This window comes from Camelus bactrianus, chromosome 1 (assembly GCF_048773025.1).
Source record: "Camelus bactrianus isolate YW-2024 breed Bactrian camel chromosome 1, ASM4877302v1, whole genome shotgun sequence".
Taxonomy (NCBI): Eukaryota; Metazoa; Chordata; class Mammalia; order Artiodactyla; family Camelidae; genus Camelus; species Camelus bactrianus.
Genome location: NC_133539.1, coordinates 41,242,162 through 41,266,530, shown reverse-complemented (window position 1 = coordinate 41,266,530; position 24,369 = coordinate 41,242,162). Strand labels below are relative to the sequence as shown.

Below are 24,369 nucleotides of genomic sequence, written 5' to 3'. Positions count from 1 at the left end.
AGACATTCTTTTAAAACCACGGGTTTAGTCCAATTTAAAATTTACAGTGGGAGGGTATCAAAACCCAGAGACTGAACTGCTCATCCAAGGATGTACCATTTAGAGAGGAAAACTTTGATTTAAAATACATTGCTTTTTCCCCAAAAAATATATTTCTAACTGCACAAAAATATAAAGGGCTATTTATCTTTTCAAAACACTACTTAACTAAAGTTATGCTTTACCTCTATTCTTCAAGTCATTTTAAATCACAAAAATGATACGCAGTTGCAAGAGAGGAAGGGAGAAGGAAATAAAATTGCACCTAAGTAGATTACAAAATAAAGTGTGACCTCAATGGGTCACTTCTGCCCTCATGGTCACCACTAACTAGTGACTGGTATGAATCCTTCCTGATCATTCACCCTGTATTAATATTCATATGAACACTTTGTTAGTTTTTTTTTTTCCTTAATAACTGGAAGCATACCTGACATATTGTTCTATTTGGTTTTTTTAACCCCAAAGCATACTACGTCAGTAAATCAAAACTTTTCACAACCGGGCTCATGGCATGAACGCCTGTGTAAGCTTTTCATCATTAGCAACAACCACACACAAACTCTAAGTTCTATTTTACCTTCACTCTGACCTGCTTGAGTCTGAGCTCCTGTATATGGTGGCTGCTGTGGCTGAACTCCTGGCGGGTGAGCTGCGGAAGAGGAGGAAGCAATGCTGTCGGGAGTTCCTGAACGGTCTTCTGCAGGAGCACTGGGTGGCCCTGGATGGTCATGAAAAGTCAGTTCAGTTTCTAATACAAGACCTTTCCCCAACAAGCTCAATTAATAAATTTGGTTAAGACACTAAAAATAAAAGTACTGTAGAATAAGCATAAGCACAAATACAGCCTCTTATATTGGTGTATATACTTTTTTTTTCCCTTTGCTCCAGTCTCTTAAGAATCCAAAGATACAACTGGAAACCCTTCCCTGCAGTGTGGGGTGCTACATTCCTGAGTCCTAAACTCCTGCAAAAACCAAAACTCAACTCTGCCATACCAGTATCTTCTACTTTATGCCACCTAATTTTTAGACCAACCAAAACTGTCATTTCATTCTTCAGTGGGTCTCCACTGCCCAGAAATTCAGTTCAGCCCTCTAGTTTGGTATTTAAGGGTCCAAGCCCTCACAATTCCTCTTCTCATATGCCCCCTTCATCTAAACTAACCTATTCCCTATTCCTCCAATGATGTATCTAACATTCCTTCTGCCTCCATCTCATCTATCACTGTTCCCTCCACTGTCCCACTTTCATATACCTAAATGTAACATTCCTTAAAACCCAGTTAAAACTCCCACTTCTGGTAAGCCTTCTTCACCCATAAATACTTTTTTCCACTCGTGAGCTTCTATGGAGTATACTTCTATTATGACCCTTACCAACTCCTACTCTGCTTTTCTGATCAGGTCCCACCTTCCCTCTTAGGCCAGGAGCTCTTTTAGCCAGGATCTTTTCTGGTTCTTTCCATCTGCCACACAAGGCCTAGCTCTCTCACACATGGAACACTCAAAATTCTTCCAAAATAATGAACAAAGAAGTAAATGGAGCGAAGTTAAAAAAGATATTCTGCAGACAGCTTCTTTAAGTTCTTTTTATTTGGGCAATAACAGAAGAGTGGTTAAAAACACAAGTTTTAGAGCCACACTCTGCCTAGGTTCGAATCCCAGTGCTGCCACTTAGTAGCTGTGTAACTCTGGGCATGTTACTTAATCTCTTTCTGTGGCTCAGTTTCCTCATCTGTACAAAAGAAATACTAATTCCAACTTCGTATGCTTACTGTAAGGATGAGTTACCAAGTACTTTTAGCAAGCGCTTGTAAAAGAGACTACACAGGGAAAGCGGCAAGAAAGGGGTAGGGGATTAAGGGGTACAAACTATGTATGAAATATATAAGCTACAAGGATATACTGTACAGCACAGAGAATAGAGCCCTAGTTTATAACTATAAATGGACTATAGCCTTGAAAAATTGTCAATCTCTGTGTTACACACCTGAAACATATAATATTGTATATCAACTATACCTCAATTTTAAAAAATATGAAAAAAAGTGGTAATACAGCAAGAGCTTATGAAAGTAATGACCACTTAGAAAGCTCCACCGAAGTACTTTCAATTACTAGCAGACCAATTTCCCCGAGGGCAAATCTCTGTCCTCTGCACTGGTGTAGCCCAGAATTTAGCACTGCCGGAGGCGCACAGTTGGGAACTGATAGTCCAGATACTGATGAGAATCCAAACTAGGATAACAGCAGTGGTAATGCAAGAGAAACTGATGACTACCAGAGTAAAATGGACGCTGCTCCTGTGTACCACTACTTTACTGATATTTATAAATACGCAGACAAACACACACACACATCCCTCTTAAGGATGACACATATAAGACAAAGTTATTTTCCTAAAAAGAATTATTTGACTTCTCCTTTCTCCTTGTATGTAAGTTATTAGTTAATGTTGCTCATCCTGTGTTTTTAACACTTCATCCCTCCACTCCATGTCCACAATCACTCTTGCAGCCAAGCTTTTCCACCATATCCAACCTGAATAAGTAAAAAGTATCCTGGAATTTTCTATGTGTACAGCTTTTCTTACTTCAATGCAACATACAAAGCTACCAGAAAAACGGCCTTCAAATAAAACGTCAATATTATTCATATTAGTCTGGTCTACACTATATTCTAACCAAATTTTTAAGCCTGACCTCATACATAACTCTTCACTCCTCCATCTGGCATATCTTGACATCTTAAATATTAAGAAGCTTTAATATTAACTCATATTTCAGTTGCTCTAAAAATGTGTTTTTCAGATGTAACACTTGCCTGATGTCTTCTTTTGCCAAGAACATACATTAGATACAAGTATTTGTCTTTTTCAGAATTTTACATAACTCTCCTTAATAAATAACCCCATAAAAGTCTCAAAGAAAAAGAAAATTAACAGATAAAACCCTATCTTTCCAGTTACTGATAATGGCAAAGTAAACTACTTGTGGAAGGGTTTAACTCCCAAATAGAAGAAAACAGTTATTTGAAATTACTGGAAGTCAGTGTTGGCAGAAACCAGACAAGAGTTCACCCCAATCGAATTACAACGGTAAGAACTGCAAACCCTGATCTCTGCAGTTCCAACAGCAGAGAGCCACAGGGTTAACTTCACAGCTGGCCAACCAACTAGAAATTTGAGGTGAAAATTCTTAAGAGTAAAAGAGCTACTTGAAGGAATGAGACCTGAAATCTGAATATATGCTCAGCCTAAAATCCCCAACTGGCCATGGAGTTAGGAAAGGGGAGAGTAACCTCCAACAGAAAAGAGAACAAAAAATAAAACAAAATAAAAAATAGCACCTAGAGCTGAAGGGACTGAGCAGAGATATCAGCTGCTATCAGCTGCTGTACCCCATGGGGAGAAAGAAAGGGTAGTCTGAGTGAATACAAGTTAACTCCCTGCTAGAGCAACAATAACAAAAAATCCTCACAAGAACCTAAAAGAATCCCAAGTCATCACTGCTGAAATAGCTCAGCTGGAAGACTGTTAAGACTGAAGAATCCCAAGTTCCTACAATATCTGAACCACAAAGTACAGTTTTCAATCAAACACTATCAGATAAGCAAAGAAAGAAGAAAATGTGATCCATACTCAAGGGAAGAAGGCAGGCAAAGGAGACAGGCATCAAACAGGCCCAGATGTCAGATGCAGCAAACGTTTCAAAGCAGCTTTATAAATACCTTTAAAGAATTAAACAAAAGTACCTTAAAGTGAAGTAAAAGGGAAATACAATCTTAATAAATGAAAAGGTAAGGAATCTCAACAGAAAAAAAAAATTAACTACAAAAAGAACCAAATGGAAATTCTTGAGCTGAAGCACAAAAATTGAGGTCAAGAAGTCACTAGGAAGGTTCAAAAGCAGGTTGGAAATGGAAGGAAAAAAATCAGTGAACTTCAAGTGAATTCAATAAAAATCATTCAGTCTAAAAAAGAGAGAAATGAGTGAAGAAAATGAACCTCAGAGACCTATGGGACAATATTAAGCTGTCCAATGTATGTGTAATAGGAATCCCAAAAGAGAGAAAGCAGGAAAAATGCTGAAGAAATGATGGCCAAAAAATAAAAAAGCAGCACAGTACAGATACTATTTTAAGGTTAAAAATACTCATATAAAAGGACTTTCTACAACAAACAATTTAACCAGAAATCTACATTTAAATTTCCCTAATTTAAGATCAGAAGAGAGAAAAAGACATCAAATATAATTTAAATCCTGCAACAAATCTGAAATAAGATTATAAAATGGTTCAGATTTAAAAAAAAATAAACCCTCTGAATTTTACTTTCAATAAAATTTACCTGAACCAAACAGAAGTTATTCTTTAAAGGAAAGAGTTCTATTGATTGGGAGAGGGCATGAGAAGGCTATCCAGGGTGCCAGGAATCAACTACATCTTGATCTAGTTGGTGTTTTACACATGTAAACGCTTACTGAGCTGAACCCTTAAGATTTGTGCACTTCACCATATCCAAGTTTTCTTCTATGAAAGAAGAAAAAAAGGAAAGGGAGAGAAGGAAGGAGAGAGGGAATAAAGGATGGGAGGAAGGAACTAACTTACCTGAAACCTGATCATCTGTTAAGCCAAACGCTGACATGACATTTTTATTGATTTCATCTTGGTTTTTTAAAGGATCAAAAGCTGCCATAACCTGAGTAGACTGTTTTCCAGAAGAGTCAGAAGCAGCAGGCTTTTCTTCCCTACCATCCACAGTATCTATAAAAGGAATAAGCAAAAACTTGTTTCCATTTTATCTATACTGAGTAAGGCCTAAAAAAATACTGATAGGAAAATATGTATGTGCAAATAGTCTGGAATGTTCAGTATCCCCAAATAGAGGATTATAGATAATTTTATCTTTCTCTTTACACATTTTTATATTTTTGTTTTTTAAATCAGGGGAAAAAGGGTCAAAACAAAATGCAAGATAGATAAAATTTTTTGAAAAAGCTGTTATTTATGTCCTTCCCTAAGAATTATCAGATGAGGAAAAAAAAAATAAGAGCTCCTTAACAAACAGAAAGAAACATTTTGCCCTTTTTTGGGGAGTCCTATGTTATATATCCTAGTATCAGATACATACTATGCACTAAAGCTTTATTTTGTAAAATGATAAGCTTAACTAAAGTTATGATATTGATTTTTATGTTTTATTTCTACTTGCCTATGGTTCATTATTAAAGTACATGGAAATCTAATGCCATCACTAATTTGCTATGTCTTCCTTTAAAATACTTATTAAGTTACTTTTTAAAATCTTTACAGATGAAAAATATGCGTCTGGGATTTGCTGAAAATAATACGATAAGGGTGGAGATGTATGGGAGTATAGATGACATGATACCATGAGTTGATTAACTGCTGAAGTTGGGTGTGGGTTCATGGGATTCATTTTGGTATTATGCCTACTTCTGTATATTTTTTAATTTTCCCATGACAAAATATTTTGAAAAACAGAATTTTAAGCATATGAGCAAGGAAAATTTAAAACCATGCTTTCCTCCTAAGGATGCTAAGGTACTAAACAGGCATTTATACTACTGCCTAGTGAAAGAAAAGGGGTTCAAGAATAACCTACATTTTACAAATAAGAACTTAAGAACTTAGGATACAAAAAAAGATATTAAAAATGAAACAAAATAAACAAGTAAACAAGAAGAATACTGCTAACCATTTACTCAAATAACAATTAATCAATTCTTCTCTTTTACCAACCGAGTAAACGAACATCAGTTATTAGACTAACTCTGTGGCCAAGACAAAATTTATCTTGTGAAAAAGTCTAAGTAATAAGTGGAATATAAGCACACAATGGCTTGCAGCCCTCATTTATTCCTATCATTCCTCAATTACATTAATATTTCCAAAATTTCTGGAAGGAAACTGCTCTGAGTACTCCTTTAAAATAAGTCTGCCAGTCATCCATCTTCCTCACCAATTTCCTTCCACTTAATTCCAAGGCTATATCCCAAGAGCATATCACACCAATCTCACGATTATTTCCCCTCCCACTGCTACCTTCCACTACCTATGCATCCTTCCACTTACTGCAAAATAAATCCATCAAGAAACAAAATACATGTCCACTAGCCCGCTGGTTGCTCCTGTAGCTAATGCAGAACAAATGTAACAGGTCAATTCGGTATTTAGGGTAGTGTACACATCATTTGCTTCACAGAGAAAGCAACTGTCTAAGAACCATTACAGAGGTAGAGCGCTGAAAAACACAGGTAGCCACATGTTTCTGGATGAGGACAAGCAACGTGGTTCTAAAGAGTACTGACAGCTGATTGGTAGTTTTGTTTTGTGAACTAGACTGTCAGTTTCTGATGTAGCTTTTGGGGGGCTTATTTTATACTTTTTTTTTCTTGAGAAGAGTATTAAATTAGAGTATCTTCTAAGAGCTTAGAAGCTTAGGAAGTTTCATTAAAGGTAGGTGGTCAAGTGGTAAGGGATTTACTAAGTACAGGGGAGGAAACAAAAAACAAGTTACAACCATCTATAAAAATAAATCCAGTATTATTCAGTTCATTAGATGATTCAGATAGCATACAATGACTAAAAGGATGGCCACATAAAGAAACAATATGTGATATAATTTCCAAGAGGCAGAGAAGAAATCAACTATAACATCTTTTATATTAACATAGGTGAGAGGCTAAATAAAACATATGAACACATGGAAATAAACTCATAAAAGCAGTATGTGGCAAGAAATAAGTGAACAAAAAGGTTTCACCAAAGCCAAAAAGCTTATAAATCTATTCCTTAGAGCAGGACATAGGTTATTGTAAGTCATTTCTGCACAGTACTGGCACTGCTTGTTGAATTTTGATCTAGATTTTATAAACAGATGCTTAAACCCCATGAAATTACATGCATGCATATATATATATATTTGTTGTATCAGCATCTATAATTTCTTCTAGAAAAATGTTCTGAAGTTTTTTTTTCAGATTCCTTGACTTTAAATTGGAAAGAAAAGGCAATTTGCTTTGACCTGAAATATAAAAGGTTTCACTATAAAGAAGACAGGAAGATCTCATTTTAGTATTTCAGCAAATTTCCAATATGTTCTGAAATCAAGAGGTGGAACTAGAAATTACTAATCCATCAATAAATACTTATCAAGCATCTACCCGTAACAAAATTCTACATGGCTGGAGGGAGAGGGAAATTATGGAAAATGTATCTTTATTTAACTTATAACTAAATTAAACAAAACTCCAAAATTTAAACAGAGCCAACAAATAAAATAATCTAAAGGCTGCAAGGGATTACACAATGCTACTTTTCACAAAATCATCTTCTTATATAAGCCCCTTATTTCCAGTCATCCAGATTCTATAAAATATTACTATTTCACAATATGGACAGTTTTAGGCATATAAATTTATGCATGTTTGCACAAAAACACAAAAACTGTAAGAAAAAAAGTTTATTTTTAATGTGCAACATCTAAGAATATTAAAAGTTGAAGAAAGCCAAGTTTTTTAAAATCTACTTTCAAGCCATTCTTAAATTTTAGTCTACATTTTATAATATATTTGGTCACAAAACTAATTTCAGTTCCAAATCTGTCAAGAAACCTTGCTTTATCTCATTATAAATAGTTCATGTCATCTATAAAATGGAAGACAATATACTTTCTTTGTATATTATGAACACTGCTTAAGATAAACTTTATAATACACCATGTGATTGTATCAATCTAAAATTACTTTTACTTGAAACTACTTTATATATCACATAAAATTCATGAAATGATTTCCATTCCTAAGGTTCCTTAACTATTACACTGAAAAAGGTTCACAAGTCAAAGGGGTTTGAAAACTGACCTATGTTGTAAACCCAGGTGTCTAAGACCAGTTGTAAGAGAATTACTCAGAGAGCACTTTACCAGTGGGATCCACGGGCCCTGCCCTCTAGTAGGTCTCTGATGAGATTCAGGAACTGGTATAATAAAACCTCCCAGTAATCCTGATGAACTTCCAGGTTTGGGAACACAGATAAGAATATTACCACAGAGGCATAAGTAGTAAGTAAGAAACGGTGACACTGGAGGTGCCATCCCACTCCTGCTGAAGAAGAGTTAAAAAAAAAAAAATCTGCAAAAAGATTTAAGAAGAATAAATCAGAATAAACGGATTCACACTCTACCATTTTCAGGAATGTTGGTGGACGGTCCTGGCTCTCCAGGCGGTTCCAAGCTATCCAATAAGCGATTCACTTTATTGCGAAGTTCTATCAGTTCTCGACGGAGGTATTTCACCTGACTTGATTCAAGGGGTCTTGGTTGGCCATTAACTGGAATAAAAGCATGAATTTTCTTAAAATTAGAAAATGTTCTTGAATAAGGAAAAAATACACAATAAAGAAAAATTAAAATAACTTCTTTAAAAAGTTTAACAAACTTAAACAAGATACCTACTGATTTCATTCAAATAACTTTTTAAGGGAAGGAGTCTTCATTGCTAATTATTTGCTTTTTGGAAAAAAGAAATATTCATCAGTCTTTATTGACACCAGATTATGACCCATAATGGTAGAAAAAAGGTATATTATTGGAAGAATTCAAATACAGTGAAATAAATTAAAATTACAGAAAGCTTTAAAATATTTTTAATAGAAATTATATACCTTCAAAAGCTCATTTTATTTCACATAATTCTTTTATAGTCTTGAAACAATACAAAAACACCTCATTAAAGGTACAATATGACTGTTAAGTCTGTTAGCCTTTTTGCCTACTTCTGACCCAGAAGAAAAATTAGCTACCTAAAATAACTGACCTAAAAAGTAACCTATTAAAAAAAATTATGCAGAATTCACGAATCCACATCACCACTGTCCTTCAAAAGCAGGACATAAGCTACAAGGTCAGAGATTATTAAATAATCACTGGTGTTTTTTTTCAAACAAAGGCAGTATTACCCCTCATTTAATTATATTTTTTGTCCAAATGACTGTTAGCTGACTAAAAAAGAATCCTTCATCCAGCAACAGACTGTCACCATTGAGATTAATTCAAAAAAAAAAAAAGACACAAGGCTCTGAATGCAAACTTCAAGATATGAGTTCAAAAATTAAATTAAACTAAAATGTTTTATGAATTGTCAGTACAGCTATATACAAATTCCTAAGATTCCAAATTAGAAAAGGAAATCTATTTGAAAATAAAGATTCAGGAATATTCTTTGTAAAAGATGGGTTTTTTGGTTTTTGGCTTTTTGTTTGTTTTTTATTGAGGTATAATCAGTTTACAATGTTGTGTCAATTTCTGGTGTACAGTACAATGCTTCAGTCATACATGAATACATATATATTCATTTTCATATTCTTTTTCACTGTAAGCTACAAGATATTGAATATATTTCCCTGTGCAATACAGTATAAACTTGTCTATCCATTCCATACTGTAAAAAGATGTTTTAAACATCAAACAACCAATATAAGCTTTTAGAAGACAATCCACCAGGATTTTTCATACTCCCTATATAGTTATGAGGAAGTTCAATATAATCTACCTGTATCAATTAATTATTGGCTTTTACTGGGTACTATTGTTTTTATCTAACACCTGAGAAGGAGAAAGGCAGCTCCTGATAGCTAGGAACTGGCCTAGTACTGTAAGACTGGGCTTCAGTGTTGCTAGAAGCTGGCACTCACAGGTAGGTTATGGTGTTCTCTTGCTGAACATGAACAATTTCAAAGAACACCAACAGTATATCAACTATACGTCAATTTAAAAAAATAAAAAACAAAGAACACCAACAATCAGAGATCACTCTGGGACTGTGATAGCTCCAGACAAAAAAGAAAGCTAGTCCTTAACCATGTGAGAACTTAGACAAAACCAAGGACACTGAACAAACCACAAAAATGACCAAACATCCCTGGCTAATATGAATGATTTCTGCTGTTTTACCAATTGCAGCTTTAACTTCAATTCACTCCCACCTTCTGGACAAGATTTAGTCAGATAATCATAGACCACTTCCACTTCCAGACAGCATCCAATCTGGAGCAAAGCCCCACTCCCTTGAACCTTATCTAGAATTACCTAACACAAGCCCAAGCCCTAAGAAAATTCCTTTTTAACTCATTTTTTTTTACTGAGATATCCCACTGTTCTCCATGGTGTTCATTCTCCCTCATTGCAATATATCAAAGTTATGCCCCTTTTCATTCCTAATATCACTTACTTGTGCCTTCTTTTTAAAGTAATCTTAATAGAGGTTTGGTAGCTGTATCTTTTCAAAATTGCTGATCCTATCAATGCCCCAACTTCTGGTTCATTTCTGTTCTTTATTATTTTCTTCCAAGTTACCTGGACTTACTCTGTTCCTTTTGTATTTCGCTTTAGCATACTCTAAAAACTCTGTCATGTGAACTAGTCATTATTTCTAATTCTCATTATGACTTCTTCTTTGATTTGTTATCTAATAGCACATTTTTATCTACAAAACCACGGGAGTTTGGGTTATCTTTTTTGTCCAATGGTTTCTAATGAGACCAGAGTGTAAGATCTCTAGGGTATTCCTTCTCTGATATTTATTGAGACTCATTGGAAAACCTAGTGCATGGTCAACATTTATAAATGTCCATATGCACTAAAGAAAAACTGAATCCCTTCCTGATTGCTAGATGCACAAGATCAAGCCTATACCTGATTTGTTCAAATTTTCTCTATCCTTACTTATTTTGAGCCTGCCTTATCAATCAGTTTCGGAAAGAAGAGTATTAAAAGCTCTCCAATGATTATGAATTTTCCCTTTTTCTATCAATTTTTTCTTGAGGAAAAAATCTAAGGCTATGATGCAGAAGTACTCATAAATGTTTATCTTCCCAGGAAATTATTTTTTATCATGAAGTGACTATTACTAATAAAACTTTCACTTAAGAGTCTGTATTACTGACTAGCTTTGAGTTTGTCTAGTATACAAACTTTTCTAGCGCTTTACTTTGAAACCTTGCATAATAAACTTTTAGAATGTCTCATAATCAGTATGTAACAAGACTGTTTACCTCCAATAAAAGCCTGTCTTTTAACTTGTATATTTAGTCTGTTTACATGTACTACAGTTAATATTTTGTGCTTTCTATTTATCAAGCTTCCTCTCTGCTTCTTTTCCTCCCTCCTCACCACCTAGTGAACCATGTCAGTACCCTGTTTCCTTCTTTCCCCTTTATAGGCTATTTCTAGTCTTTTGATAATCACTCTTACATTTTAGACAAACTTCAATTTAAAAAATCTACAGTTAATTACTATCCTCCTCCAAACAATCCAAGTCTTTAAAAGATTTTAATTCCTACCATCCTCTCCTATCTTACATGTAATTATTGCTCAGTAATTTTGTCTCATCTTATTTTTATATTCCTAAAACTATTATTTTTTAAAAATCAGTGTTTATTTAAATTTACACACATTAACCAGTTTATTCGCTCAATTTCTTGCATCTTTCAACATTCTTCTGGACTTAATTTCCTTCTTGCTGATAAACTACTTTAAAAACTTCTTTTAACAAGGGTCCACGAGTAGTAAATTCTCAGTCTGTTTGAAAATGTTTTTAGTTCCCCTTTTCCTTAAGTTTAACACACTACAGAATGTTACTTTTCTACCTATTTCTTTTCTCAACAGTTGAAGATGTTTTTCTACTGTCTTCTAGCTTCTAATTATTACGAAGAAGTCCACGACAGTCTAATTGCTCTGTAGGTGATCAGTCTTATTCGCTGAGGCTACTTTTAAGATTATCTCTTTGTCTTATATATTCTCCAGCTTCGTGACAATGTATCCAGTGGAGATTTATTTTTTCTTATCCTGACCAGAACTCACTGTGCCTCCTGAAACTGATGGTTTACATCTTTTATATAATTCCAAAAAATTCTTTAGCCATTACTTCCTCAAATATTTCCTTTACCCTATTCTCTTTTTTTAAAGGCTTAAAGGAAACATTCTGGGCTTTCTCATTCTCAAATTCTCTCTCTCTGTATTTCTGTGCTCTCTTCTGTAACTTCTTCAGACTACCTTCCAGTTTAGTAATGCCCTCTGCAGCTGTGACTCATCTGCTGTTCTACCTCTCCACTTAGTATTTAATTTCAATAACTGTAGTTTTCATTGCCAAAAGTTACCTTAAGTTCTTTTTAATCTGTTTAATTTTTTCATAGTGCCTTATTCTTATATTCTTATTTCTTCTTTTATGTCTAATTACTTTTAACACATTTTATAGATCATCACTTTCAATGACTGAAGTTCTTAGAAATCTAATCCTACTATTTAGTTGTTTCCAGTTCTGAACTCTAAATTCATCAATAGGATTTTATCTATGAGAAGCCTATCAACCTGGACTGAGAAATATACCCCAGAGATTTTTTGCCTTTGTTTCTTTTAATTTTTTTATGGTAGTATCTGGGCTTGGGAGTTTCCAAACTGTGCAGATAGTTTAAGTTTAAACCCAACCCACCTAAGGACCATGGTTATGAATCCTCAAGGGAGCCTTTGTAAACCCCTGACAGCCTAGGGCATATGAGTTTTCTTTGTCAATTCCTTGACCTTCCTGTATCAATGCAGAGGTATCTGTCTTCCATGATACTCTTTTTTGAGATCATAGCCAATGAGGGTCTAGGACTTACGGCCTACACCACATAGTCATAAATGACAAGTCCTTACATTATATAGACCAAAACCTTCACCATCACCACCAAAAGCATCCCAACTCTCAGGCCCTGGTTTTTACTGACCTTTTTTTTAGTTCCTGACGTTTTCCTTACTCTCCTGAGCAAGCTCAGGTACATAATTCAAAAAATATATTTGAAATAGTTTATCTAGCATGTCCTCAGTGTTTCTGGAAGGAAGGTTTTCAGTTTATCTAATCCACCTGATAGCTGGCCAATGGTGTTAATTATTTTAGATTCAATATTGTAAAAAGATAGTTTTTATTTTTAAAAAAACATTTACCAGTTTTTTTAATTAGCATTTTAAAATGATTCATATTCACCATTCCCAGATGGAGATGAAATACATACAAATTAAATCAATTGGCCATGATCACACTTCATGGAACTGTGTCACATAATTTTTTTCAAATGCTAGCCAAAATAACCACAAAAAGGGGCCATATTTTATTTTTCACATAATCATGCTACCACTTTACAATCATTTCTGTCTTGTCCCTTAAGAGTTCTGCCTTGCAAATCTGTCAAGATCTATAACAAAACAATATCTAAAAGATTAAAATGAGTCATATGTGTATTTCTTTTATCAGAACTCTATAATCTTTAAGTGCTCCTTGAAAAATAATGTGTAAAATGCATCAGGCCTGTATGTGAAACTATGAGAATAACTAAAAGCACACTACATCATAAAAGATAATTATATAGTCTTAGAGAATTAAACTTAATAAAGGTAGTTTTAACCCTGCAGTTCTGATACAGCTGAAAAAGTTATCACTTAATTCTGAGGCTTTAAAAGAAAAAAGATGAAAAGTTTTTAATAAAAATACAATGAATAAAATAGTAAATTTATTAGATAGGAAGTTTCCCACTTACCAAATAATGTCAGTTTCAGTATCCTACTACACTGAATTGCAAAGGAAAGGTCAGAACTATCAAAAATTGTTATAAGATCTCCATCTGAAATTTGAAAAAAAAAATTTCAGACTTGCATCAGTAGTAAACTAGGATATATGTTCAATTAAAATACAAAACGTAGATCACAGTGCATAACAAATACCTGAAACAAACATCAAAGGATCTAGGAAAGACATATTTGCTTAAAAAGATACTAAAATCAATTTTGCCTATTACTTTTACAGCAAAGTACTTATCATATCTTCATAAGAAGAACCAAAACATAGCTAAGATTTATGCAATTAAGAAATCTACTAGTCACCAGGAGATTACAGTTTAGACTGAAGTATTTTCCATTCTGAAAATTTTAAATATATTTATCAGAAAGCAAAGTAATAATGATTCTTAAGGTTCACATTTTAATTCTAAATACAGTAAAACATCACTGACACAAATGGAAGAAAACCATATAAAGCAGTGACTAAAAAGGTTGCAAAACAAATTTTTGCAGAATTGCCCTAATAAGTGGGTAGACTCTTTCAGGTCCCTGACCATTTTAATACTAAAATGAAAACTACCAATTCCTCCCAGAAAAAAACATTAATCTACACAAGACTGTGAAATCTCCTAGATCCCAAGGATAAAGAATACTATAATTAGCATATCAAATGCCTGTTCAAAAGCTTTCAAAGGGCTAGGAAAAAAACTGCTAGAGAGAGAAAGAACAGAAAAACAGCAACAACATAGAGCTGGTCAGGGGCTTCTGCGAGGTACCTTCACAGACACAGCTGAGGGTGGAGGGTGGAGTTTGGTCCTGGGGAGGCTGAGAGGATGCCCCGAAAATGCTCAGCTACATCAATTTTAACACTGATTAAGCAGACTGATTTTGGATAAAGATGGCAATGAAAGCCGTAACTGAGGATTTTATTATTGTTTTTAGCTTTTTATAACCAGACCCATTTCTTGTAACAAACTTATTTTCAACTTCAGGGATTCTACTCATAAGCATATTTTTAAGAAAATTAAGTAAATATGCAAAAGAGGGAAATTTTTTGTAACTGTCTTTTTCTTTTCTGAATTCCACAACAGAAATAGATTATCTCTGATGGCAAGAACTTATACCTAAGCCAGCCCTCTACCCTAGTGCCCAACAGTTTATGGAACACAAATCTGTACAATTCAAAACTCTTAAAAACATGATGAAAAACAAATTCAGCACAGGAACTAGATGTGGAAGACAAAGTTTCAACAATGAGGATACCATAAGCTAGGGGTCACAAGCTGCAACCAATCGGCAGTGGACAAATCCCTGTTTATAGGACTTCAAACTAAGAATGGTTTTTATATTTTTAAAAGGTTCTAAAGAAAAGATGAGACAGAAACCTTATGTGACCCACAATACTACAATATTTATTTTCTGATCTTTTAAAGAGCAAGTTTGCTGACCCTTGCCCTAAACACAAATACGAGAGTTAAGAGAAAGCCAGTAAAACAGTGAGGTCAGTTTAAGATATGCCAAGTTTTAGCTAAGAGCAAATAATCTTCGGTAAAACAGAAACAGTTAAATTTTGAGTTGTAAAGTCAGGGAGGAAGAAAACGATCAAATTAAGGCACACGTCAGGAAGTCAAAGACTGAAGTCAATGTTTCGTAAGTAGATGAAGATTACTAGGGAAGAAAACAGGGAGAAAATCACTCTCCTTTTTTGTTCCTTAACATGGTGACCCTCAAAAATTAGTTTTGGGTAACATTAGATCATACATTACAAAAAAGAAAGTACACTTGTAGCTAAATGATTGGCTTAGCTGATTATCAATTTATACTCCCCTTCCACAGTGTAAGTTGTTGGAAAGTGCCTGTCCAACCAGGGATATTTCCCAACCCACTGACACCTCAGCACAGCTATGTGACTGGGGTCTGGCCAATGTGATATGAGCAGAAATGACAGACACCATCTCAAGGCCCAGAGAGTACAATCTCCCATGTGATCCTCTACACTCTGTCTTCATCCATCTGCTTGCCGAACGTCAATGCTCAAGGTGAGCTTGTAAGCCATGCATTGAAGATATCAGAGCTTCTGTCAACCTAGGTCCCTGAATAATCTCTTGAGTGTTAAACCACTGAGATTTTAAGATTTCTGTTGTAACAGCTGTCATTACTTCAAGCCAATACACATAGAGAGACAGAGAAGAAGCTATTAGTGATAAGAAAACTGAGACAGCACAGTGTCAGAGATATTAAGGGATAAGAGTATTTTAAAAAGGATGGTGTGGGTAGCAGTGCTAAGTACTGAGATCAAGGTGAAATAAACTAGAAATAAATTCAGTGGTAAGAAAAAAACTGGTAACTGCCCAAAGCATAATTTCAGGAGAGATATTAACAAAGACAGGTTTAAAGAAAAAGAAATAAAGATAGTCTACTACTATAATTTCACTGTCTCTCTGATGAAACATTTGCCATGTAGAATCCACCTCCATAAAAATAGTTTTGTAGTCACACGTGTCTGGGAACACTGCATAAACTGACAATGTACATCAGCATACTATACATGCTCTGAAAATTCCTGCAATAAAGAAATACACTTGTCTTTTTGTAAACCAGCTTTCCCATACTAAGCTGACCGTGAAATCCTTCCTCATTCAATACCTACTAATATCCCTTTCACTTTGGGAAATATGAGTGAAAGTTTGGTTTTCAAAGCAAACAGGAAACCAGAATTGCACAAGTCATAGAGAAAAAAAGTGGCTTCTAAAAGTATGTAGAAAGTGTCCTATCATTTAAAACCTCCTTCTAATAATAAATCACTTAGCTATTTTTAACGTATTAAAGATGTAACTAACTACATGAACATCCATTAAATAAAAGAAAGTGGCATTCAACTACCAGAATTTTTATTCTGAGTTCAATAAAAAATGGGCAAAAGAACACATATGATACTTAGATTTTAAAAATTAACTTTACATTCTTACCTTCATCTTTATACTTTATTGTAACTTCATCATTACTCAGCAGTTTTCCTCTGAAGACTCGCTGCATCATTAGCACTAATTCATCATAAGTAATATCTTCATTATGAATGGGAATTCGTCGAATATCCTCTCCAAGCTGAGCTTTGATGATTAGCTTCCCACTCAGATCCAATTGTCCATTCATGGTGGACTCCAGGATGCTCTGTATGTATTATAACTCTAGAGAAAGACTGATAAAATGGTTTTGATGATTAAATAGCCATAAAACATATTTTAAAAGTTGTAAAGCAAAGGTACTGTTAGAATCTAAGAAATTCTGGCCTTCAAAGGAGATCCACTCTTCTAGTGTTAACATATTCATGTTAAAATGGTCTGGAGGTAACTTTATTATGTGCATAAGAAAGTAAATTTCATTATTTTATGCATATTATTATTTTACCTACACATTTAACTGCTAATCTAATTTACATTTCTAATTTCACATGTCTAGAACAAACTCCTGATCATCTCAAAATCTGCGTCTCCTGTAGTCTTCTCTGTTAGTGACAGTTCCTTCCAAGCTGTTCAAGATTAAAAAAAACTTAGTTCCTCTCTTTTCCTGAGGCCTTAATCCATCAAATTACCAACAAATCTAGTTGCCACAACCATTAAAGTATCTCTAGAATCCAGTTATTTTAGTACCTTCACCTCTATCAACTTAATCCAAGCCACATCACCTTTAGTGGATTACTGCAAAAGACACCTGACAGGTCTGTCTGCTTTTTACCTTTGTCTGCTATTTACCTTTGTCTGCTATTAATCTGTTCTTAATATATCAGAGTCATCCCGTTAAATAAAATCTAGTATCACTACTTCAGAGTCTTCCAATAGAGTTCCATCTCACTCTTGGTAAAAGCTAGAACAAGGTCATGATCTGACCTCTGGCCCCTGGCCAAGTATTTAACCTCATTTACCACTGCTCTCCTTGGTTACCCTGCTACACTCAAACTTTACATCCTCCTCAACTCAATGCTTTGCACTTGAGGAGTCCATTGTCAGGACTCATGCTCCCTTTATCTCAAGCCCTTTCCACACCACTCACATGATTCAGATCACTGATCAAATGTTTATTTCTCAGAGGTTTTCCCTGACCATCTAACTTAAAATGGTGTCACTGTCACTTTTTTACCCTGCTTCAGTTTTCTGCAAAGCACTTATCACTACTAGACATGAAAAACCTACTAATTTTGTATTGTCTTTTCCACTAGAAAGTAGGGAAATAAATGGTTTCATTCACTGTATTTTCAGAGCCTAGAACAGTGCCTAACACATAGTTAATCATTCAATAATCGTTAAATGTAAGGGAGAAATAAATACTGGCTTCCAAACCCTATTAGCCTATATATATTAAATGCTAACCCTGAGAGAAAAGCACAAGTGTAACACTAAAATAGTCTCAAATTTTTCCTGCTAAAATAAGAAAGACCTCATGAGTATTTTCTCTAATTTTTCTATTTTGGGAACTTGAGGACAAAGAACAAGTGAGTGATACCCTCCTGAGCTTTCTAATAAAACTGTCCACTACTGTTTCTGCATCTTCCACAAGGCACTCCTCCCCAGACCTGAGTGTGTGTGATTAGACTGCACACTTTAAGAATAAGACACAACATATGAAAGCTGAGTTGTCAAGTGTTTATTAACTTTTTACTGCAGTTTGGGAATCCATCCACCCCACACTGTCAATTAGCGTCACTTGTGTTACACAGTTGGAAGCGTGCTGCCATTGATTTGAATCATTTACTAAATTATCACAAACAAAAAAGAAAAAATGAAAAAAAGACAATGTGAGAGAACTAAATACTAACTTGCTACAGAATTTTCCCTTCTTGGGTTTTACTTTAATCTTATTTCATGTTATTTAGTGTGATTCTCCTGTAATAACTTTGTAATCCTAAAATTCAAAATAATGTCTGAGGTCTCCAGCAATTTAACTATTACAGTGTAACAACAGAGCATACACTTATGCTTAATTAATGTTAATATTTATTCTTCTCAAAGCCTATCTCTTCTTCCCAAGACCAAGATGTTCCTGAGTACATTATCTGTAACTACCGCGCATGTCCCTATCATCAAGTCTTTCCTCCTCCTGCCCCAAGCAAATGCTCTCAGATTATTTAAAGCACCCTACAATCTCGTACTGGCCACAGTCTGGTTTCAACACCGGCTTTTCTGCTGGTGGCTTTCTGTTTCCTCCTCTGAAATTTGTTATTTCATTAACATTGTATTTAGTTTTCATTAACTCTTCACATTTTGTGTGTGAGTATGTGTGTGTGTGAAAGCACCCTACCTGGCCCCCAACACATCAACGCTTTAAATACTTGAAGTTTTCATGAATCCTAATTCATTTCATGAATATTACACATAAATGCCCTAATATTCTTCATGTAAGTGCCCTATGTCCTTCCAATTAACTACTCCTCCTTATGTGAATGTCTCTAGATCCCCCTGCCATCCTCTGAACAAATTAATGAATGAATCTTTAATGCCCCATCTTAAAATGGGACACTAAACAATGAATCTCACACTCTGAGGTCAATTCAGAACAGTGGATTGTGTTCCACCATCTGGATGCTGAGCTGGTCTCAACATAAAATAAGAATACACTTAGTTTTTTTTACCTGACAATGGACTCCTCAAGAAGACCCTGATTAACTGAAACCTCCATACAACTCCTTCACCTTTCAGCTAAACAGTGCCTCTTCATTTGGGAAACCCTTGCTGAAAACCTATGTGCCAAGCTCTGAAGTATAATAATTCAGCAAGATGGTAAAGATTCCACCTTGCTTGCCTTGCAGCCTGAGAGGAATGAAGAACTTCAACAAATCAAGTTACCTTCTCTTACCTACCAGATGTGTAAACCAGCAGTAATATAGCTAAGGCCTGGGGATTAGCTTCAGCAGGACAGTGCTACCTATTCTTAGAAGCATTTAATAGTGCCGGCTATATAGTAAGTATTTAAAAGCTTGTTTCTGTTCCCTAACCAAAAAATGAATGCCAAATAAAGTTCTGATAAAGGGATTGAGAGAAGAAAGCTGAGAGAAGAAAGCTGAACTATCAGGTCAGTTCCTCAGTCAAAACTTCACACTGTAACTTCTCTACGTGGCTAGAAGTTGACTCCTACAACCGACATACTCCTAATTAAGACAAATTTCCAACACTGAATGTAATTGATAGTATATCTTTTTGATTGTGAGGGGATTGTCGCTTAGTTCCAATAGATCTGGAAACACGAGTCTCTTTTACTTTGTATCTGTCACGTTTCCCTGCAAATTCACGTATTGGTTGGTGTTTCCCATAGACTGTAAACTCCCTGCAGCCAGGAACCAGGGCTTCTTCCCTGAGGTTGACCCCAGTTGGTGCACTCATCTCCGCAAGGCACGTACACAAGTTTCACAAAAATAAGGGTACCACAAAATTTTCCCTTCCAGGGAATATCCCATCCCCACATTTTTTTATGTAACAGTAGAATCCAGGTCCTCTTTTTCTCTACTTCAGTCACAAGGCAGAAACTGGCATGAACTCTTTTTCTTCTTCCATCTTGTCCTTGCCTCATGCCCTCTGAAGTCCAGAAATGCCACAGCCACTAACTTATGAAACCTTCCAACAGGAACACTGTTCTCAGAATCAGAGAATAAAGTGACGTGGCCACAAAACACGTGGCCTCGTTTTATGACAAGGCCACAAAAAGCCTGCCTCTTGACCAGGATCTAGGTTCAGTGGCCAAACCTCCAGCCCCACTAACCCTGCGGTTAGGGCCCTGCCCAAATTCAGAGAGGCCTGCTTAGGAACCTCCAGGAAGTAGGAATTTCCTTTAAGAAATCCTAAGCAAAATCAACCCTTGAGTATTTCAAAGAATGCAAGGAGCCTCAAATCCTGTCTGACCAGAGGCAGTGTAGCAAGATGGTAAACATTCTCACCACCAGCTGTGACCTTAGGCAAATACTTCTCCAAGCTTCACTTTCATTATATGCAAAATGGGAATATCTAAATTTGAAGGATCCTTGTGATGATTAAACGAGACCACTTATCTCATTTGAGACGGCTGGCAAAGAAAACTCTTAAAAGTTAGTTGTCATCACCACTATCAAATCAGGTTGGGCTTCCAGACGACGTCTGGTTAGGCACTGACACAGCCAAGGAACAAGGCTTCTCCTAAATGACCCGAAACGACTTATTCCCATATGCGCCATTCTCCACCCTTCTCACCCTCCCAAGCCCCTCTGAGAGTTAGGCGCTCCACCACCCCAGGCCTTTGAAAGTCCCTCTCCCCTCCTTCGGGCAGTCCGACCCCTTGGAGACAGGCCGAATCGGCGCAAGCGCACCTGCTGGCCCAAACACCCCCTAGAGCACCCCCCACCACCCCAGGCCAGCTACGCTGCCACGGTGGCCAGCAGGCCACTCCTTCCCCTCCCCATCCTTGGCCTCCCCTCCCCCACGCGAGGCCCCGCCCGGCCTTCCTCCTCCTGGCCTCCAGCCCCTTCCCACGGCCCCTGGGACCCCCACCCGCCCGGCGCGAGCCGGCTAGAAACCAGGCCCTGCCAGCATTTCCACGTCTCCCGGCCCGCCTTGCCCGAGAGTTCGGCCGCGCCCCCATCTCCAGCGGCCATACCGGTTTGCTGAGACTGCCACTGCCGCCCCTGCGCGAGGCCGCCGCCGCTGGGCTCTGGGGCGTTGGGGGCAGGCTGCGGTCCCGGCCCACTCGACTGCCCTCCGGGGCCGCCGCACCTCGCTGGCAGGCTCGCGCGGGCCCCGGCCAATCGCACGGACCCACCAAGCCTAGCGAGAGCTCGGGCCCAGTACGTGGCAGGTGGGGAAAGAAGAGGGGCGGGAACAAGAAGAAAATCTGTCCTTTCGCTCCGCCTCACAGCAAGCAGGCCAACCCAAAACGCATGCGCAGCGGCGGGGAGAGCGGGAGGGCTGACGCCAGGGCCTGCAGGGGCTTGTATGCCTGCTTTCTCACTGGATGACAGTGTAGGAAGTGCGAGCCCCACGGACGCACGCATGCGCGGGGCGTGACCAGGCACTTCCGGTTTTCCCGAACGCTCGTTTCCCGTCTGTCCCCCGTGGGCGGGGCGTAATTTGCTGTTCTGGACTCTGAGAGCCGCTTAATTGTGGGCGTTTGTCCAAGTTTGGGTGTTTTTTGTTGCTTTGTGGCCACTGTAGATCTCCTAGTCATCTCTCAAAAAAACTAACCCTTTTCCCGCCTTCTTTATGCAAACTCATTCATTCATTACTGGGCGCCTACGTTCTGCCAAGCTATGTACTGGGAAATGGAATGAATCAGTTTGTGAGCAAGGAGTTCCCAACTGCGTTTCCGAGACAGGACAAATGTATGTGGGTAAAGGGTAAAGGCTGGGAAATTAATGCCGATTAAAGATTCCACAAGCCTTTTTGGAAATGAGACTTTGGAGCGTACCTTACGCACTCTTCCTTTCTCTCACCGAAAACATTTCTTTTGAATATAGGTGTTTATGTAAGAAGTTCCCTGGCTCAGACTGAAGCCTAAATTGGGGGGGGATGGGGGATGGGTAGTGTTATTTCAAAAGCTGCAAGGAACTTCTGCCTTCTAAAACGGAGGCCAAGCAAAAAGCAATTTGAACTTACCTGGTCCCCAATTGTTCACCAGAAAGGTAAAGTGAATTCAGATGAGAATGTATGTTCTTTTAGTACTGTAAAGAGTGTGATCTTTTTGCAGTTATAAGTCTGAAAAATTGAGAGTGAAATATGTGAGTTTAGAATGCTCTTGCCTCTGAAATGTATTTTCCAACGCTGTATGTATGTATTGCTCTTTGAGCAGTTGCTTGCAGGGATTGGGGAGCAGAAGACTGCAGAAAGAATGAAAAAAGTTCCACATTTTCTCCAAAGACTGTTCTTCATTGCTTGTTATTTAGAATTGAGTCATCCAGATTTGGAGAAATGAACTGCAGTCCAATAATAATATTCTGATGTCTTTGAAAAGGTTTGAGACTGAATAAAACCACACAAATACGGACACAGGTAAAATATTCCTGAAAGAAGTAAATAATACGACTGCCAGTCTTCCTAAAGGGAGGTCAGACCCTGGGGCAGGAAGTAAGGAGAAGCTTAGTGTGGAATGGGGGAGGGGGGAATTTCCTCTCTCTAGGCTCCCAGGAAAGGGGCACTCACCCAGGAGTCTTGCCATTAAGGAAAAATAAACTGATCCCTGTTACACTGGGGCCAGCTGGAAGCTGGGAAGAGAGGGACTCATAGGATGGTCTTCCAGAGGGGCTAGGGCCTGTGGACTCTGAAAGCAGCTTAGGGATCTTTATGTTGTAATTCCCTCATGCTTCATCCTCAAAAATCAGTGAAATCTTGTTTAATGTTAAAACCTGTTCCCACCTACCACTGGGGAAATTGAAAGATGGGGGAGTGATTATTTCTCAGGTCAGAGCAGAAGCAAGAGCTGCCTAAGGCAAGAAGTGAGAGTAGAACATCATTTGGAAGCCAGATCAGAGGCTCAGGTGACATGGGACAAGGACATCTTTACAACAATTAAAATATTCCCCTAGGATTCTCCAGAAATATACATTTTAAAATTTTCAATGAAAAACTTTATAGAAGATTTTGCCTCTTGCTATCCAGCTGGATGTAGGCTTACAATACCATGATTGGGCATGAAATCAAGGATATTTGAGTTTATTTATATGTCATATGAGAACATGAAATTATCATCTCAGTTTGTCAAACTGCCTCCTTTAGGTTATAAATACCTTTATAACCAAATCATATCCTGCCCATTTTCTTGTTTCAGTCTAATACTAAATTATCCACAAAAACTTCAGTGACCTTTCCTGTTCCTGATCACATATAATGATTACATTTTAAAAATTGATTTAAGAGCATAATGAACAGTCGGAAATCAACACCCAACCCAAAGATTAGAACATTACCAATAAACTATAATTCCCTATGTGCTCCTCTCCCATATATACAAACAGCTCATACAACATAACAACAACAACAACAACAACAACAACAAAAACAACCCAATTCAAAAATGGGCAGAAGACCTAAACAAGCAATTCTCCAATGAAGACATACAAATGGCCAATAGGCACATGAAAAAATGCTCAAAATCATTAATTATCAGAGAAATGCAAATCAAAACTACAATGAGGTATCAGCTCACACCATTCAGGATGGCCATCATTAAAATGTCCACAAATGATAAATGCTGGAGAGAATGTGGAGAAAAGGGAACCCTCCTACACTGCTGGTGGGAATGTAATTTGGTGCAGCCATTATGGAAAACAGGATGGAGATCCCTTTAAAAACTAAAAATAGACTTACCCTATGATCCAGCAATCCCATTCCTAGGCATATATCCGGAGGGAACTCTCAATTCAAAAAGATACATGCACCCCAATGTTCATAGTAGCACTATATACAATATCCAAGACATGAGAACAACCTGAATGTCCATCAACAGATGACTAGATAAAGAAATTGTGGTATATTTATACAATGGACTACTACTCAGCTATAAAAAATAAAATAATGCCATTTGCAGCAACATGGATGGACACAGAGATTGTCATTCTAAGTGAAGTAAGCCAGAAATAGAAAGGAAAATACCGTATCACTCATATGTGGAATTAAAAAAAAAAGACACAAATGGACTTATTTACAAAATAGAAACAGACACACAGACATAGAGAACAAACTTATGGTTACCAAGGGGGAG

At 36.9% G+C, this 24,369-nt stretch overlaps 1 protein-coding gene across 5 annotated transcripts in view; it reads right to left on the bottom strand.

Moving 5' to 3' along the window:
• The window catches only part of TFG (trafficking from ER to golgi regulator), a 31,335-nt gene extending 9,775 nt beyond the window's left edge, over positions 1–21,560 (bottom strand). For 2 of the 5 annotated variants that reach the window (XM_074362374.1, XM_074362388.1), the window contains exons 1-6: positions 21,274–21,559; positions 16,626–16,855; positions 13,638–13,721; positions 8,250–8,396; positions 4,650–4,805; positions 620–760 (exon numbers count right to left, since the gene is read on the bottom strand). In XM_074362374.1, coding sequence (XP_074218475.1) covers positions 620–760; positions 4,650–4,805; positions 8,250–8,396; positions 13,638–13,721; positions 16,626–16,809 — 712 coding nt within the window. In that variant the 5' untranslated portion in view covers positions 16,810–16,855; positions 21,274–21,559. Of the gene's footprint in view, positions 1–619; positions 761–4,649; positions 4,806–8,249; positions 8,397–13,637; positions 13,722–16,625; positions 16,856–21,273 lie in introns of all 5 variants that reach the window. The other 3 variants (XM_074362380.1, XM_074362377.1, XM_074362369.1) reach the window with 3 other exon arrangements.
• Positions 21,561–24,369: the final 2,809 nt, after the last annotated feature.